This window comes from Cebus imitator, unplaced genomic scaffold, assembly GCF_001604975.1.
Source record: "Cebus imitator isolate Cc_AM_T3 unplaced genomic scaffold, Cebus_imitator-1.0 Scaffold49, whole genome shotgun sequence".
In the NCBI taxonomy this organism is placed as follows: domain Eukaryota; kingdom Metazoa; phylum Chordata; class Mammalia; order Primates; family Cebidae; genus Cebus; species Cebus imitator.
This window is the reverse complement of record NW_016107364.1, coordinates 5,711,421-5,730,908: the sequence shown is the minus strand read 5'-3', so window position 1 is coordinate 5,730,908 and position 19,488 is coordinate 5,711,421. Positions and strand designations below refer to the sequence as shown.

General features: G+C 39.6%; 1 protein-coding gene across 2 annotated transcripts in view; it reads left to right on the top strand.

Moving 5' to 3' along the window:
- FBXO15 (F-box protein 15) overlaps positions 1-19,488 on the top strand; it is a 77,531-nt gene that overhangs the window by 9,811 nt on the left and 48,232 nt on the right. For both annotated transcript variants that reach the window (XM_017527537.2, XM_037738139.1), the window contains 6 exons: positions 2,604-2,708; positions 7,490-7,732; positions 8,591-8,800; positions 12,125-12,251; positions 15,313-15,395; positions 16,350-16,492. In XM_017527537.2, the coding sequence (XP_017383026.1) occupies positions 2,604-2,708; positions 7,490-7,732; positions 8,591-8,800; positions 12,125-12,251; positions 15,313-15,395; positions 16,350-16,492 (911 nt within the window). The remainder of the gene's footprint in view (positions 1-2,603; positions 2,709-7,489; positions 7,733-8,590; positions 8,801-12,124; positions 12,252-15,312; positions 15,396-16,349; positions 16,493-19,488) is intronic.

Sequence of the window (19,488 nt, the reverse complement as noted above, 5' to 3'; positions counted from 1 at the left end):
GACCTTTTATACCTGTAAAAACCACCTCGGGAGTGAGGGTGAGGGGCAGGGGTGGGAGTGACGGGCTTCAGACGTTCTGAGGGCTAGTGGATTCTGAAAATCACCTCCTGGGCAGAGATGAAGGTGAGGGGCCCGGGACATTCCAGTGGATTCTTGGGTGAAGATGAGGGTGAGGAGCTCCAGACATCTGAGGGCCAGGGGATTTTGGACATTCTGATTGTTACTTAAGTGGTTCACAAAAGTCAAGATTAGCATTTGTTTATACATTGTCTGGGTAGGGTGGAAATTACAGTCCTTAATTACTTATTACAAGTTGCAGGGGCCAAGATGGCATGGGTTTGGACTGCTTGCCTGTCACATTTGGGTTACAGAGAGCAGTTTCAATAGAAAGCTGAGGTATGGTTAAGGTATGCAGTTTTATGGGGCTTTTACCATGTCACAATATTAACAGTGTGGAAGAAGGAGGCAGGAACTGGAGGCTGAGGTTTTTGTGCAGAATCTGTGGGTACCTAGAGCACAGGTGCTTTGATAGGAGGAAGTGAGCATACTCCATTAGAACAGGGGGAAGAAAGTGAGAAAAGCAGGAATATTGGGATAGATTCACAATATGAGGCAGGGACAATGACATGTTTACATTTGAATTCCCACGATACTGAAAATGAATACATACAAGTTAACATTCTTAGGGATGCTCATTGGTTTAAAGCATTTTCTTTGTTAAACATTTTAAACTTCTTTAATGGTCCTGCCTCTCACCTCCCTCTTTCCCTTCTGTGCCTGTCGTCCTGTCTCCTTACCCCACACAACCTGAAATAACTGGAATCCAACAGAAAGTAATCCAACGTGGGTATAAACATTGATTGTACTTGGTTAGAAGAAATTGTGTGAACAATGATTAAGAACGTAGTCAGTCCCCACTGTCTTAACTATAAAGTAGAGATTTTCTCCTTTTGCTAGAAGGACACAGTGAGAACCCCTTTTTCATTAAGTATGTCCAGCGGGGAGGAAGGTAAAAACCTGCTGAATGTCTGTCTTGAATGGGATTTTATTCCAGTTAAATAATTCTGGTGGTTTTGTGATACTTTTTCAAATGTCTTTAAGCCCAGCTCCTTTTTTTTTAATTGTACTGATTTAAAAAATTATGGATATGAAGTTTTGTGAAATAGTTAAAACATAAAAATTATATGTAACGAATAATCCAAATGGTCACAAAAGTATGTTTTCTTGCAACTTTGGTGTCTCTACCATTAGAGACTTTTTCTCATTGAAAGTATCTAATTTATTGGCTCTGAATGGGAGGGGTTTTATTTGGGGGATTGATTTAATTAATGCTTAAACAAAGCTTTTGTTTAAACTCTCAGAAAGTCTCTGGCTAACTATAGCTAGAGCTTTAAGTGGTGGGGACACTTACATGGTGATACATATCCAATAGGCATGGCGTTAACTGTCTTTTTCCTGAGGATCTACTTTATTTCTTCTCAGTACTATCAAAATTTTTGGACTGATTATTTTCCTATGAAACACGCAGTAACCTGATTCTCTTGAAAAATAAACAAATTTAAAATCATAACAATCACGAGTAGAGAGTATGGGCAAGCCCTTTTAAATTGGAGGGGGGAGTTCCCTAGAACTCCCCCCTCCCCCCAGCACTTGATACAATCTGTGATAGCTCTCTTGTTACTTATCCTTTTGCTGAAGATTTATATAGGCCCACTCCTGACTTCTTGACACTAGTGATACTTCCTAGTCACTTTCAGATTCTTACTGTGTTTTGTAGAATTCTGAGATCATAGAAATAGGTGGAATATTGAGACCACGTCTCAATATCATATTTAGACATATAAATGAAACAGACACTTCAGAAAAATTTATGGCCCTTAGTGTCTCATTGAAGCCCCAGAGGAAGCAGTCAAAAGCCTGAGGGTGTTCAGAAAGTGGTACCTGGATTTGGTGTGGGTGAGATGCGAATTAGCTGATATTTCCCATTTTACTTACTTTTTTAGGGAAAGGGATTTTGTGTTTTTCTTATTAATAGCTAAGAATATGTTCTCTGATTGTCTTTTTATCTCAATAAAGAAACGTGTAGTTTAGGCCAGTTTTGGCGGGCAACATGGTGAAACACCACAAAAAATGAGCCAAGCGGGCATGCTCCTGTAGTCCCAGCTGCTGTGGAGGCTGAGGCGGGAGAATGGCTTGAACCTAGGAGTTCTAGGCTACAGTGAGCCCTGATCATGCCACTTCATTCTAGCCTGAGTAACAGAGGAAGACTCTTTCTGTGCAAAAATAATAATAATAAATACGTAGTTTCATGGGGCACACTGAAATCCTGCCTGTTGATTCACAGTGTGTGAACATGTTTAAAATGCTGAGGAAGTTAGCTCTTCCACCCCTTGGCTCTATTTATGGTTTATGTCATGAGAATTAGAATAACCAGAAAATTTCAATAAAGAAAATAATTGAAGATGAGGGTACAGTTTGCCTCTTGTACAGGAGTGGTCTGTTTATGGCCTTTTTGCAGATGAGCAGCCAGTTATTTTCTGGGTGATCTGTAGATTAAGCCCTGGTCCACTCTGGTGATTTATTTATTTTTTCCCTTTTTGCAGAATGCCTTCAGAAATCTTGCTGAAGATATTTTCCTACTTGGATGCTGTGAGCCTGCTGTGTACTGGATGTGTGAGCAGGCGCTTTTATCATCTAGCCAATGACAAGTAAGCAGAAATCCAGGTCTCTGTTATGTTTTGATGACAGTTTGATGGAAGTCAGGAAAACTAATAGGAACTTTTTAACCATTTTAAAAAATTTAAGAGAATTCAAGCGTATTTTTACACACAAGTGAAAATATTGAATGCTTTACTATGAAATTTTCAAATATTTGCATTTATATGCTTTTAAAGGGATGTACTCTGCATGGACCAAAAAGATCAAACTTGTCATTGCTGTAGCTGTTGGAGAATGTGGCTTCAGGCCTGTTGCCAGGAGGACTTGGCTGTGTTCCCCCCAGGATTAGCTCTAATCACAGAGTCTCAAGCAGCACGTACAGGGACCTGCTGGCTTTGACCCTGGCCCTCTGTTTGCAGAGTAGAATGAGTGCCCTCTGCTGATGGCCAAGTAGATTCTAAAGAAAGAAAAGGAAGAGGCTAAGTTAGGTGTATTTAGCTCCTCCTCCCAAACATGCCAATCAGGTTAACTTACTCTGTGGGGAAAGTGAAATGGACAGAGAGAAGCCAAGACTGTCCTCTCCTGGAGGCTGTATCCTTGGAAGCAGGGAGCCAGAAGAGAGGGTTTCACCTGTGCTCACCTGCGCTTGCAGGGGTGTCTAGGAACAAAGGGGAACAAACCCCTCCTTCTGTTTGTCACTATAATTGTAGTCTGCATCTCAGAATTATATCTTGGAGGGAGAGATGGTGGAATCCTCCTGATTTTCAGTGAGGATTTTGTGGCCTATAACAGAACATCTTGGCTTTTTAGGCCCCTCTCTCATTTAGCTTCAAAAGATCAGACAAGTATCATTCCCACATAGAACCTACATGTCAGCTGGGAAAATCAGCAAGATGAGAGGGAATGCAGATTTTAGCTGGTGGGTTTGTTTACTAGGCAAGGAGATGGAGAATGGCCGAAGGAGGGCTGTTGTATTAGTTAACCCTGGAACATAGTGGGCAAGAATGTCATTTGGTGCAGTGGTTCTCAAATGCCATCCTAAGAAGACTACATATGAACCACCTGGGAAAGTTTAAAAAATTTACATCCCTAGTTGGTATTTTTAGAGGTTACAATTTAGTGCTCTGAAATCTGCATTTTAAAGATTCTCCAGGTCATGCTAGCAAATAGTCAAGTTCTGAAATGACTCATCTCGTCTGTCTTTAATGTTAGGTGTATGCCTCTTAAGTGAGGAACTCAGAATAAGCCCTCAGATCTTATTAAAACTGTCCTCAACCATTCTCATGCTCTCAAGAGGACATATACTATTCCCTGGTTGGAAAGGGTGATTTTTCTTTTAATTTAAGGAGATGTTTCCCGTATGGAAGAATATGTGTCTGTCTGTGTCAATACATGCACACACACACACACACACATCAATGAGTGAAATAATCATTTTCTTGACAGTATAAAATGAATTAGAGCAATTTTTATGTTTCTCTTTCTCAGTGATTGCTGTATTTACATAGTTGGGATTTGTTTCCCCAAGCCTCATGTTGAAATTTGATCCCCAGTGTTGGAAGTGGGGTCTCTGGGAGGTCTTTGGGTCACCAGAGCAGATCTCTCCTGAATGACTTAGTGCCTTCCTTGTAGTTGTTGCTTTAGAGCTGGTTGTTTTAAAAGAGTATGGCAGGCCTCCCTCCCTTCTCCTGCTTGCTCTCTTCTCTTTCTGTCTCTCTCTGCCTTGTAATCTCTGCACAGTTGGCTTCCCTTGGTCTTCTGCCATAGTTGGAAGCTTCCTGAGGCTTCGCCAGAAGCAGATGCTGGCGTAGTGCTCCTTGTACAGCCTGCAGAACTATGAGCCAAATAAACTTTTCCTTTACAGATTACCCAGCTTCAAGTATTTCTTTGCAGCAACACAAACAGACTCAAACAATGATCTAAAAAGAGATGAAGGTGGTCACTAAAAGAAAGCACAGCAAGGCATTTTTCAAGGAAGGAATCAACTGAATGTCTAAAACTGTAGCATTCTGGAGGGTTCTTACTTTATTTATGGATAGAACTCAGACTTCAGATAAGCTGATAAATTATATATTTCTTAGTTTCTTTACTGTCTCCCCTCTCCATTTCACCTGCATGATGAAGAAACTGGGCCCTTAATTGGATGTGGAGCATGGTTCTAGTGCTGCTTTTCGCATTAGATTACTTATGTGCCCTCCTCACTTTCTTGGAAGTTGTCATTGGGAAACAGGAGTTTCTGATGAAATTGCACTCACATTTCTTTTGTTTTTTGAAGGACTTATCTAAATTGTGCTAAGTTGAATTCTACTTTTTAGTTATAGCTAAAGCACCTAAAGAGTCATAGTCTGACTCTTAAAGCCAAAGTCTGATCATGAAGTCAAACTACATAAAAGGATGTGTGATAATTGAATGATTAATTGATATGTGTTTTTGAAAAGTTGACAGTAGATTCTAAGTGTTGCTTCTGAGGAGAGGGCAGGCACACATAGTGTAGTGAGTTACACTGATGACTTACTGGAAGACAGGCTTGAAGGGCAGGGGGCTCCCCAGTGCTCCATCCCGGCAATGGGGGGCTGCTCCCTTCTGTATGAGCACTGGCCTCTGCGTGGAAATAACCAGATGCGGTGGCATCTGGTTTATCGCAAGGGGGTTTTATTTGCTATGTACTCTGGGAAACACTATTTATCTAAGCATTACATTGGCCCCATTTTCTGAACAACTTGTTGGAAGTTTCCCTGAGCCCCTGATTGGTAGTCATATTAGATAAATATGCCCTTGTCTTCAAACCTGCCTAGGCCTTCTAACAGGATGGAGCATTTGGGGATCAAGAGGTAAATGTGTTTGGGTTTTGGAGACTGTGAAAAGCATCTGAACCTTAACATTTGTGCATTATAATAAATCAGGGGCATCATCTGCAATATAAAATGTTTTTACTTAGGTTTACTTATGGTTAATAATATATGATCTTGTGTATGAGCATAGTTCATCATACGAATATTTAGGTGTGGTTATTGTTACTAAATACATGTGGAATTTATGCTGTGATTCCTCTCTCTGTGGCAGTGTTTGTTTTTGCAGGTTGTAAGTGCTAGCACATGTAAAAATAGTATCAATGGTGGTTTAGGTAGTGCTGATGTGAGGAATTCGAGGCTCCATAAAGGTCCTGCTAAAGGACACTTACCATAGAGTGAGTTGCTGAGTAAAATAAATTTGAAGAAAACACAAGCAAGCTTTTATGCAAAGAGAGTTTTAAAAATGTCTATTTAAAGGATTTTGGTGAAAGAGCTTTAACTTTACTTAGGGGTACTCAACTAATTATTGTATTGCATCTATCCACTTGCATAGGAAAGTCCAGAAATTTCTGAATTGAAAACAGAAACACTTTAATATAAAAGCTGAGCATGAAGTGATTTTACGGGGTGAGAAATGACTTAAGAAACTCACACTAGAAAGACATGTCAACCAGGGTCTGACTATATGTGAGCTTGTGTTTGGTGGGAAGTTCATGTAATGTCTGAGTCAAGGAGGTAGCATTCTGAAGTCATGTGTTTGAGAAATGGTCCTTTTCTGCTATGGTTAAGGAAATAGCTCTGCCTCCCCAGAGCACCCAGGCTTATCCCCAGGGGTCCTGCTGCAGTTCAGGACCACCGCTCTGTGGAGGAATCGCTTTCTCCCTGCAGCCTCCAGGCCATTGACTGCTTCATTCCATGCTGCTCTGAGTACTAATGTGGAGACATAAATGGGCAAATCATTAATTTTTAAAATGCAAAATTTGCCTTTCAGATAAGGAATTGATTTTAACCCCTGCCTCAGTTTTTCCTGTGTCTTCCTTCTCTTCCCTGGTGGAGAGTACTGGCTGAGAGGGAAGAGTCCTTGGGCCAGCTCACTGCCACTGCTCGTGGGGCTTCTCCCAGCCTCTTAGCAGAGATGAGTGGAAGGAACAGACTTTGAGTCAGAGCTGAGTTTGAATTCCCACATTGAGGCTTATTATATGGCTGTCTGAATTTGGGGAGCTTATTCAGTTTCTTTGATCCATTTCTTTGTGATTGAAGAGAGAGTGAAACTCATGTGATAAGAGTGTGAGCTCTGGTTCAGATCCCAGCTTCAATATAAACTTGAGTGCACAGACCTCGGCCAGCCTGCTTTTCACGTGAGCCTCAGTTACAACATCTGTGCATTGGCGACAGGAATAGCAGTGCCTCCTGGTTTCTTTATGAGGAATAAATGAGTAATGTATAATACGTAAATTGCTTAAACAATGCTTAACACATAGTAAGTGCTCAAAAAACTTATATTGACTATTGTTTAGTTGTTACCATTAATAAACTTCACTTTTTTGCTCTTTCTGAAAGCATATTCCTTGTTGAAATTAAAAAGCAAAAAAATGTACAGTTCTGTTGTTCACTGTTGAAATTTTTTGGTGTGCATACATATATCATTTCTGATCTTTTTAAAAGCACGTATATATTTAAAAACAAGAATCATACTACATATACTTTGTTACTTTTAAAATAATAGATTTCCTATTCCATTACTGATGTAAGAGGGCAGTGGTTTGGATGATCCTAAATGACATGAGAATTATTTACTTGAGACCCGACCCTGGGAAATGGGCTTTTCCTTTTTTTTAAATGTGTTTTTGGTGGTGTTGAATTTAAAACACTAAATCTCAAACTGCAATTCACTTCAACAGATGAACAACTGTAAATACTCAGCTTGACCTATTCATGGAATTGGATTATTTGAAAATATTATGCATCTCTAATTTGAGATATAACTATAGGTAGGTGACAATGTCTCTTATTTAACACATTTCCTCTTTTCCCTCCAGTTTTATTTGGATCAGAATCTACTCAACTGCTTTTTCATCTACAAGATCGAATTGGAAAGTTAATTCAGTAGAGAAGATAGCTATATCTATGAGCTTTCTGTCAGTTCAGGATAAAGAAGCTGGTTATTGGAAGAAAGAATATATCACAAAACAAATAGCATCTGTAAAAGCTGCACTAGCCGACATTCTCAAACCTGTTAACCCTTACACAGGCCTTCCAGTTAAGACCAAAGAGGCCCTCAGGTACGCAGTGTGTTCATGAACACCGGACACAGTGGTTACTTGACAGTACTCTAAAATGTTTGTTTATAACCAAAAGAGAATGATGGTATCAGCTCAAAGTATTGTGTACATAGGACATATGTACAATTTAGATTGTGTGGGACTGTCTCTAGTATTTTTGTGTCTCTATAAAGTATGTAGCATTTTCCTGTTCCACATAGCCTTCTGCATCTGCTGATTCAACCAACTGCAGATCAGAAGTCTTGGGGGGGGGTGGGCGGGGGGGGGGAGGAGGAACCTGAAATAATAACAATATAAAAAAGAATACAAATAAAAACCAATACATTATACATAATAACAGTTTGCACAACATTTATGTTGTATCAGGTATTACAAGTAATCTTGAGATGATTTAAAGAATACAGGAGGAGGTGTATAGGTTATATGCAGATACTATGCCATTTATATAAGGGACTTGAACATCAACAGATTTTGGTATCATGGGGGTCCTAGAACCAATTTCCTGCAGATACAGAGGGATAACTAGTAAATAGACTAAAGTTTTAATGAAAAGCAGAAGTAACGTACATATCTGCTCTAGTACAGTAAGAGTGTTCAAGGTGTCTTCTGGGCAGAACTTTTGTCTTATTTATATATTGCCAGTACCTGGAAGATCATGGATGTTCAGGAGGTGTTAGGTGAGGAGAAAAAGTCTAAAGAGAGTACCGTTGTTGAAATGAACATTGTAATGGGCATGTTCTGAGAACTTTGACTTTGGCTTTTAAGGATCTAGATGCTTTGGAGAAGATATGTGAAATTGCCTTTAGCATTTTTTTTTTCAGTGAGGCAGACATTGCTATCTTTCTTTTCTCTCTCCAGAATATTTGGTTTAGGCTGGGCAATTATACTGAAAGAAAAAAGTGGAAAAGAATATATCATGGAGCATGTTGATCTTTCCATAAACGACACCTCAGTTACTGTTACATGGTATGGCAAAAATTGGCCGTGCCTAGCATCATTGTCAACCTTAGATTTATGTGGTGTGACACCAGTTTTTATGGACTGGTATAAAACTCCCACCAAACATAGGTAAGTACCAATCAGCAGAACTGTTGAGTGAGAGCATCTTATATATAAATATTACTTGGCATTACTTTTGTAATTAAAAAATACCAGCAACACTTTTTAATTTTATCACATATTAAATGTACATTCTGCATCACTGTAGAAGAGGAAAAGAATACATTTTATCACATTTCTGATTAGGTCTAAATTTAAGTTCCTCATATCTTGGTTGTCTTTAATGGTAGGGAATGATATTCTAGTTAACAAAATTTTCTGTATGATTGATGGCTAACCTTTGAGGTTTTTCATTTTAACTATCTTAGAAAAATATATGATGTCTTCCTTCTTTAGTAAATGGTATACTAATCATAGTCTAAATATGAGGAAACCAAGTGATAATTAATAGTTATTTTGTCTGCCTTCTGTTGAACTTACTAGATACGTGATCCTGTGCAAGTAACTTACTCTTTCTGTGTCTTCTTTCTCTCCTCTGTGAAATGAGATGATTGTTATACTGGCATACTATTTAGCATATATGACTGCAGTGAACAAGATCAATCAAAAGGTATCACTGTAATATGCATAGAACAGCTAAGTGTGCAGCACATGGGTAATGCTTAGTGAGCCCTTTACTATTCTGTTGTCAGGTGGCTTTGCACTGAGTTCATATTCACTAGGAGGCTGGCATCTGCCTTTCTGAGCAGATCTCTCAGGTTCTCTTTTTCATCACTGATTGCTTCCTCCTAAAAGCTGGATTATGGCATGCATGCATAGCATCCTCATCTCTGGAGCAAGCTAACATACCTTTATGTAAGATATATTGAAAATGTAAAGGTAATACCTGCCTTCTTCCATGTTGGTTTCTTGCCCTCCTGTCTCCTTCACTGTCTCAGTGTTCTTTGACTTTTCAGGAATATTTACTGTGTTGTTTTCTTACCATCTTTGCATGCTGCAGTTCCACCCATTGGTTTCTCTCCCGTTTGTCCTCACTATGGAGGATACTGTGATATCTGACATTAGTGTCTGCCATCTCCATGGAGGGACAGGGTTCTTTCATGGTTTCCCTGGATACGGACACTTTTTTTCTTTCTTTCTTTTTTTTATTTTATTTATTTATTTTTTTGCAGCTCTGTAACTGGAGACTGTTTTGGCTCCTCTCCATGGTTCCTGCTCTTTGAGTATTGTTTTAGTGATTACTGAGCTCCCTTTCCATGTTCTGAATGTAAGAGTATTCAGACCCCTTAGTGCTGGCAAATCCAGGTTTTATTGTAATCTAAAAAATATTCTTAATGTTATGATGAAAAGTGAATTATTTTTCCTGAATATGTTACTGAAGATACTTTGGAAACAGTTACCTTTTTAAAAAATGGTACTTTTATTTGGATAAATCTTTGAAATTTCATATGATATCATAAAGGAAACCAGCTTTTTCTAATGTTGTAGTTAGGGTTTATTCATTTCAAAATTATGTTTGGAGAATAAGTCCACAAACTGTGCTAGTTTTGCTAAACAGTATATGTTACTTGGCATATCATGAAATGTTATTTACAGATATTAGGACAAAATGGTTAACATTAATTCAAATGATCCTGAAGAATCAGTTAAAAGGATAATGTTGAATTGTAAAGCCCAGTTAAAGACAGTATGTCCCTGAAATTGTCATGAAGGTCAGAAGTAATAGATACTACATAGTGTCAAATGCTAGAATTCATTGGGAAAATTCATTTGATGTAATTTATTTCTGTGAAATTTCAATGGACTTCAGCCAGCCTTTGATATACTGTGATACAGAAAAACCCCAAAAAACTAAAAGTGTTTTTTAGGAATTTGTTTTGATCGGCACTTTTATTGCAAGTTTGTAAGTGAATGCTTTCATTATTCAGGAATAGAACTCCTTGTATGCATCTGTGTGACAGCCAAGAAGAGACTTTGTGATTTTTATTTGGGTCTTTTTTGTTTCCTCTATGAGAAGTTTCTCAACAACAGTGAAAGCTTTATCGATGTAATTTGGATTTCCCTGTAATTTATACCTTTCTAGTCAGACTCTAAATTTTCATCCTTGCCAGCATTTTCTATTCTGCAGCTGGTGCTGTCCCACTCTAAATTTGTGAGAACTGTTGAGGAAACGTCAGCCTTAGTTTCTGTGTCTGTGGCTGTAAGGCCAAGCACATGAGGACTCAGCACTTTCTGAGTCTATTTAATAAACACCTCTACAGCCAGATTTTGAGAGAAGAGGGTTTCTCACATGCCTACCCAGCCTCCTGTATTCACATTAGTGATGATACCAACAGGGACTGCTATTTATTGAGCACCTGCCCTGTGTCCTGTGCTCTTGTCCCTGCTGAGCAGGCTAGTGATCTCACACACAAAGAACCAGCTGTGATAGTCATGAAGTCACTGTAGATTAAAGCTAAGGTTTTAGCTCAGGTTTCCCTGACTCCATAGTGAGGTTCAGGACCCTGCATTTACCTCCTCCAGTGTATTCTGCATATGCTGGGTTTATTTTTAATATATCATCACACATACTCACCAACCATCTCTCCTTATCCAGTTGTGATTCTCTGCACAAGAAGTTCTTTTGAAAAGTTGAACATGGGACTAGGGTCATGTCGTAGCTACTGATTTGGTTTTGATGCCTCACAGTCCCTTCCACTTTGAAACAGGACTGCAGCTTGTCTCCTTTTTAATTCGCTTGTTTAAGGTACCTGTTGCCTGCTGGCTTGTGCCTGAGGTGCTGGGCACCAACTTTTGAATGAGATGTGGCCCCAGCTCCTTAGGGATTTCAGTTTAATGCTGCTTAGTGTCTCCTTTGTGAAAACACTGGTGATTTAGTTTATTTCTAATGTATCGGCTTTCACTGTCTCTGAGTTATCCTTGATAATAACTTTTAAAGGCCCAGCTGCTTTGCGACCACCTCCTGAAACTACCTGTTCTTATGTCACTTGAAATAATATATCTTTGCTTTTGTGTTGTTTCACTCAGTTGACTAGGAATACACATTGAGAGTCTACTTTAGATTGTAGTATTGTGCTGGGTTTGGAAGGAATAGAACAGGAGACAGTTCTGCCACTTCATCACTTTCATGATCCTTCAACTTCCTTCTGGCTAGGTTGAGTTGACAGCAAGAGCAAGATGGAAGGGAAGAAAAACCTAGCTGGGTTGGAAATTTGAATGTATCAATTTTGCCATTTATTCATTTGTGTCCCCACCCTACCAACGTGCCACTTAGTTTGAGCACATCATTAACATGCTCTTCAGACACATTTGTGATACACTAAAGAGAACTGACAGCACTGTAGACAGGAAAGCTCACTTCTCTCTCTCCTTCCCTTGGCATAATATTCAAAGACTCCGATGGCATTCTTTAATTGCAAAGTACAATCTGAGTCATTTGACTGAATCTACCATGATTGGCTGTGACAGACTTATTCGGATCTTCTGCCTGCACCCTGGCCTCCTGGTTGGACTCTGGAAGGTAAGACTTGAGTCCCTTATGTACTGTGTCATTTCCCCATCACAATACCACGTTTACTTATCATTATGTATGACATGAAATGTAAAATCCTTTAAGGCTTTTCAGTAACTGCAATCCATTTACCATCTCACCAACTTCATTTTTTCAAGCTAACATGGCCCTTTCTATTCCACTGAGGCTGCTCTGCTGTTCTGCTATTATAAACAACAAACCACTTCCTGCCTTCATGTTTTTCTTCATGTTATTCCTTTAACGTCATGTGATGTTCTCCCTTCCAATCAGTCCACATTCCTTTTTCTCTTCCTTTCATGCTCTTTCTCTGACGTCTCGCTTTCTTTCTTTTTTTTTTCTTTGCAAGATACCTAGACCCTATATTTTGTCTCTACATTTTCATTTTTTTTCTTTTTCTTTTTTTATTGTACTATAGGTTTTGGGGTACATGTGCAGATCTTGCAGGATTGTTGTATAGGTACATAAATGGCAAGGTGGTTTGCTACCTCCATCTCCCCCGTTACCTATATCTGGCATTTCTCCCCATGTTATCCTTTCCCCTTCCCCAACCTCCTCACCCCCTGCTGTCCCTCCCTTAGCACCCCCTGCAACAGACCCCAGTGTGTGATGTTCCCCTCCCTGTGCTCATGTGTTCTCTTTGTTCAACACCTGCCTATGAGCAAGAACATGCGGTATTTGGTCTTCTGTTCTTGTGTCAGTTTGCTGAGAATGATGGTTTTCAGATTCTGATGGTTTTCAGATTCATCCATATCCCTTCAAAGAACATGAACTCATCTATTTTTATGGCTGTGTAGTATTCCATGGAGTATATGTGCCACATTTTCTGTCTAGTCTATTGTCAATGGGCATTTGGGTTGGTTCCAGGTCTTTGCTATTGTAAATAGTGCCGCAGTGAACATATATGTGCATGTGTCTTTATAATAGAATGATTTATAATCCTTTGGCTATATACCTAGTAATGGGATTGCTGGGTCAAATGGAATTTCTATTTCTAGATTCTTGAGGAATCGCCACACTGTCTTCCACAATGGTTGAATTAATTTACACTCCCACCAACAGTATAAAAGTGTTCCTATTTCTCCACATCCTCTCCAGCATCTGTTGTCTCTTGATTTTTTAATGATTGCCATTCTAACTGACATGAGATGGTATCTCAATGTGGTTTTGATTGCATTTCTCTGATGACCAGTGATGCTGAACATTTTTTCATATGTTTGTTGTCCTCATAAATGTCTTCTTTTGAAAATTGTCTGGTCATTTCTTTCACCCACTTTTGAATAGGTTTGTTTGTTTTTTTCTTGTACATTTGTCTTAGTTCTTTGTAGTTTCTGGATATTAGGCCTTTGTTAGATGGGTAGATTGCAAAACCTTTTTCCCATTCTGTTGGTTGCCGGTTCACTCTAATGATTGTTTCTTTTGCTGTGCAGAAACTCTTAATTAGATCCCATTTGTCTATTTTGGCTTTTGTTGCCATTGCTTTTGGTGTTTTAGTCATGAAGTCCTTGCCTGTGCCTGTGTCCTGAATGGTTTTGCCTATGTTTTCTTCTAGGATTTTTACAGTGTTAGGTTTTATGTTTAAATCTTTATTCCATCTGGAGTTAATTTTAGTGTAGGGTGTAAGGAAGAGGTTCAGTTTCTGCTTTCTGAAAATGGCTAGCCAGTTTTCCCAACACCATTTATTAAACAGGGAATCCTTTCCCCATTGTTTTTGTCAGGTTTGTCGAAGATCAGATGGTTGTAGATGTGTGATGTTTCTTCCAAGGCCTCTGTTCTGTTCCATTGGTCTATATCTCTGTTTTGGTACCAATACCATGCCATTTTGATTACAGTAGTCTTGTAGTATATTTTGAAGTCAGGTAGTATGTGATGCCTCCAGCTTTGTTCTTTTTCCTTAGGATTGTCTTGGCTATGTGGACTCTTTCTTGGTTCCATATGAAGTTTAAAGTGGTTTTTTCCAGTTCTGTGAAGAAGGTCAATGGTAGCTTGATGAGGGTAGCGGTTAACGTCACCCTTTCTGTGTGTTCAGCCTGGTCGTCTCCCAAGCACATTCTGATCCTGTAGATGTGGCATTGAGTGAAATCTGCTCTTCATGATGAGGTGTCTAAGATGTTATCTTTTCTCTCTGCATAAGGTTTCTTGTTTTACCAGGTCAGGCTGATATTTTAAGATAGCCATTGACAAATCTGATTCTGAGATGGTAATATGCATGAATGTACAATGACTAGATAAAATTAAGACCCCAGCTTCAGACAACACCATCCTCTTGTCCCTTTTCCTTTCCTCAGCTGACTGTGGGCATCAGTTTTTCTTTCCCTCCTCTCCTTTCTGTGTGAAGGTGGCTTGTGGGTGAGGCCACAGTTGCCTGCTCTGTCTTTCATGACTCACATGCATCCAGCTGTGTTGGGTGCAGAGTTGTGAACACTCTGGTGGCTTCAGTTGTCCTCTGCCTACCTACTGGAGGATGACACCTTCAGATTTGCCATTTGGGGTTACCTATGCCCATCAGTGTCAACTGTGAATCTGGGGAGAAATGGAGGTCAGTTCCCAAATAGTCACATTTTCTGCTATTCGACCTGATGGACAAGTGAAGAACTTGAATCTAATCATTCCTACCACATTTGTCAAATCAAGCAATTACTTGCAAGAGGAACATTGTGTCAGTAAGGTTCAGTATTTGTGGAATTAATCTGGTATCTGTGAAGGTCTTTGAAAAGAGTTTGAAACAGCCTGGAACTAACAATGCATATTTTCACAACCATTATATATATATATCTTTTGATATTTTGCAAGCTCTAGGTTGTGAGTTCTTTTGGTCCTGTGTGCTCTGCATGTTGGGGTGAATTGTGGTCCTACTATCAATATGAAGTATAAGTCTTATTAGATAGTAATAATGTATTGACAGTAATAATGCATTAGCACTGTGGTGATCTTATGGTTGTAAGAAACTGCATCTATCTGCAAGATGAATGTACTGTGATCTTCACAACGACCTTGTGAAAAATTAAAACATTTTGGTTGAAATATGTATTCTTCTCAATTAATTTTTCAGAAGGAGGAAGAACTGGCTTTTGTTATGGCAAATCTTCATTTCCATCACCTTGTGGAGAGGAGCACATTAGGCTCGGCCACTATGTATGTATTTATATGTGGGTGTGTTGAATTTTTAATGCAGGAAAGTATTAGAAGTTGATGCTGTCTTACTATCCTGAGAATAGCTGCAGAGATACTCTGTTTTTAATCAGTAAACGCAGACCAACAGGCATAATTACTTAGCTGTTGCTAAAATAGGTGGATTATTCACAAGTTCATATTTGCTTCATCTATTTTGGTTTAAGGAATTTATACCTGGTAGGATGTTATTTCATTGCTTCAAGATGCCACTACTGTCCTTCAGGTTTTGCTGTTATGTGAATTTTTACATCTTGCAAGGCATGTAGACTCATGGCCCCTGGGCTAACTCTGGCCTGCGGATGATTCTTTCTGGTCTGGACAGTATTTCTTAATGAATTTGAGTGTCTTTAGGTAGGGCACAGGCTTCCCATTTCACTATTTTCCTGTGGACTTAGACTTAGACTCTTCCTGACTCATTTTTTTTTTTTTTTATTATTACCTGAAAAGTTCCTGAGTATTTTTGAGTTTGTCACTTTATGTAGTCATTTTTTCTTGTTGAATAAAGCTTTGCTTGTCTTGGCTTTGGGTCTGCCTGGGTGTCTGCCCTGCAGATCGGTGTTCAGTGCCTTTTCCTGCTGAGCACTTCTGTGCCCTGGACACGGAGAACAACGCTAGGGGCAGAGTGGCCTTTGTAGTGCAGCCGCCCTGGGGTCGGCTGCAGAAGCACGTACACCCGTACTGGGCTGTGGCTGCCTATGGAACTCACATCATTGCCTGTTTTTACGGAAGTTGGTAAAAGAACATTAAGCAGTCTTTTAAGTTTACGGTATTGAAGATTATAGGGAATCCTATGGCATTTCATTTGTAGGAGGTAGTGCTTTGATATGGATGCTAATTTTTTAAAAAGTATTTTCAAACCAGGAATTTTATCCCTGGTGTTGACAAGTTTGTATGCTTCTTTTGTTTTCTTTTCAGCCCCTATGAACTGCCTCCACATAGCCCCTTTTTGGATGACAGCCCTGAGTATGGACTGCACGGCTACCAACTCCATGTAGATCTGCACAGCGGTGGGGTTTTCTACTTGTGTGGCACATTTCGCAATCTCTTCACCAAAAAAGGTGAAATTAATTGACTATTTCATTAAGAAATTAAAGGTTGAGATAAGGAAACTAATTTTTATGTCTGAGGTAGGAATTGTCCTCCCTGGTCACTTTATAATCTTTTGGCACCAGTATCCTACCAGACCCCTGTGTCATCCTGGGGCTTGTGAAAGTCCTCACTGGATTGAGGCTCTTCAGCTCTGGCTCTGTCTCCTTCATCACCGTCACTCTCAGTGCCACCACTGGAATCTCTACTGATGCTTCCTTATTATTTTTCCAAGCACGCTCCTTTCCTGAGACTTCTCTTCTTTCTCAAAGGAATGTGGTAAATTTGCCAGCAGTGCCCATGCCACTCCTATCCAGGATGAGAGTAAAGAGAAACCAGGCTTTCTCTTCTATGTACTGCATCAGTGTTTGCCATGCCTACCAAAGTCAGGACAGAGGCTGGGGCTGACAGTGGAAGGGAGGGGTCTTAGGCCAAGCAGGAAAAAAGAGGGAGTGTAGAATTCCCCATTCTGACTTATCTGATTATTTCTTTTGGGTTTCAGGTTTCATTCTTTTGTAGCATGTAAACTTGGAGTTTTATGTAAGGACTTGCTTAGAGTCAAAGTTAACATTTCTGTTAAAAAAATATTTTAAAAGGTAAGTTATGTACTTCATTTTGCACTATATTGAGAAGTATGTAGTATCAGGTTGTCCTACTATTAGTAATGCCAAGTTTATCATCTGGTTAAGATAGTGACCACTGGATAGCTTCATTATTAAAAGTGTTATTTTCCAAATATCCTGGTCCTCCAAAGTCTTTAACCTAGTGGACTTGACATCTATTAATGATCTTTGCCTAAATCAAATATTTTGTTTAAAATTGTTGATTTTCTAATTATGTCACTATTTCTATATTTATTAAGTAAGCTTTTGTAAAGAACTTCCTCTTATCAGCTGGGTGAACTTCTATAAAGGCAGAGACAATGCTTAATTCTTTCCTTTTAACTGCCAATTTTCAGATGAAGAAATTGATGTTACAGAGCAAAAGGGGCTTGCTGCCTGATGTGCTAGAAACCAATACTGTGACACCAGGTTTTTGAGAAAAGAAAAGCTTTGTATGGCCAGTCCACTGACAAGGAGATGGGAGTACAGCTCAAATCTGTCTCCTCATGGTGGCCTTAAGGCAGTAATTTTATTAGAAAAGGTTTAGAGAGTGGATTCTGGGATCGGTAGGTGATTGGTGGAAGGAAAGGGAGATCTGAAAAGTCCTCAAGCGTGGTTCAGTTATCTCTTTATGCCCTCATGAGTCACTTGCAGATTCAGGAGGAGTTAGTATGAAACGTGGTGGGAATTCAGGCTGTGATGTCAGCAAGCTCCATCTATGAAAACTCCAGTTGGCCGTATTGATTTCGACTAATTTCAGCCAGTTTTATCTTACAAGTGGAGGGAGTTTTAGTATTTCAGTAAGTCACTTATTTTCTTATCTGCCATCCTGCAAACTCAAGTTACTGTTAGTCATTAGTTTCTTTCAGTCTGGAGCAGTTTCATTGATGCAGTAGTCATCTCCTGTGGTGGAAAAAATTTGAGCTCTTCTTCTTTCCTCCCAGTGCCCTCCACCCTCCCTTTTTAAGTGTTACTTTGGACTCTTGGATACTTATTGAATAATTTATAATCAGTTAGAGACATTATTATTTTTGAAGTTAAAATTGTCCCCAGTTCGGTTGGTGGGATCTACTTCAGGCTGCTTCTGTGTCCTGTAGATATCCCATTCGTCTTTGAGTCTTCCTTGCTTTTTGGCTTAGGAAGATTGCTAGGATTTCTTGTGTTTGTTGTCATTTTTAATAGAATTATTCAATTCCATATATTAATATGAGGTATGTTAACATCTTTGTTGTTGAATTGTTCCAACCAAGAATGTGGAATGTCTTTTAGTTTGTTTAAAATATATATATATGTATAAGTATATATGTGGTACTTTAGGTTCTGGGGTACATGTGCAGCTCATGCAGGATTGTTGCATAGGTACACACATGGCAATGTGGTTTGCTGCCTCCATCCCAGCATCACCTACATTTGGCATTTCTCCCCATGTTATCCCTCCCTGACCTCCCCATTCCCTGGCTGTCCCTCCCTTGGCCCCCCCCAGTAGACCCCAGTGTGTGACACTCCGTTGTCTGTGTCTATGTGTTCTCACTGTTCAACACCCGCCTATGAGTGAGAACATGTGGTGTTTGATTTTCTGTTCTTGTGTCAGCTTGCTGAGAATGATGGTTTCCAGATTCATCCATGTCCCTACAAAGGACACAAACTCATCGTTTTTTATGGCTGCATAGTATTCCATTGTGTATATGTGCCACATTTTCCTTGTCCAGTCTACCATCGATGGACATTTGGGTTGGCTCAAGGTCTTTTCTATTGTAAACAGTGCTGCTATGAACGTATGTGTGCATGTGTCTTTATAATAGACTTATTTACAATCCTCTGGGTATATACCCAGTAATGGGATTGCTGGGTCAAATGGAATTTCTTTTTTTCTTTTTTTTGAGACGGAGTTTCGCTCTTGTTACCCAGGCCGGAGTGCAATGGTGTGATCTCGGGTCACTGCAACCTCCGCCTCCTGCGTTCAATCAATTCTCCTGCCTCAGCCTCCTGAGTAGCTGGGACTACAGGCGTGCGCCACCATGCCCAGCTAATTTTTGTATTTTTAGTAGAGACAGGGTTTCACCATGTTGACCAGGATGGTCTCGATCTCTTGACCTCATGATCCATCTGCCTTGGCCTCCCAAAGTGCTGGGATTATAGGCATGAGCCACTGCTCCCGGCCTAATTTCTATTTCTAGGTCCTTGAGGAAGTGCCACACTGTCTTCCACAATGGTTGAACTAGTTTACACTCCCACCAACAGTGTAAAAGTGTTCCTCTTTCTCCACATCTTCTCCAGCATCTGTTGTCTCCAGATTTTTTAATGATCGCCATTCTAACTGGTGTGAGGTGGTATCTCAATGTAGTTTTGATTTGCATTTCTCTAAT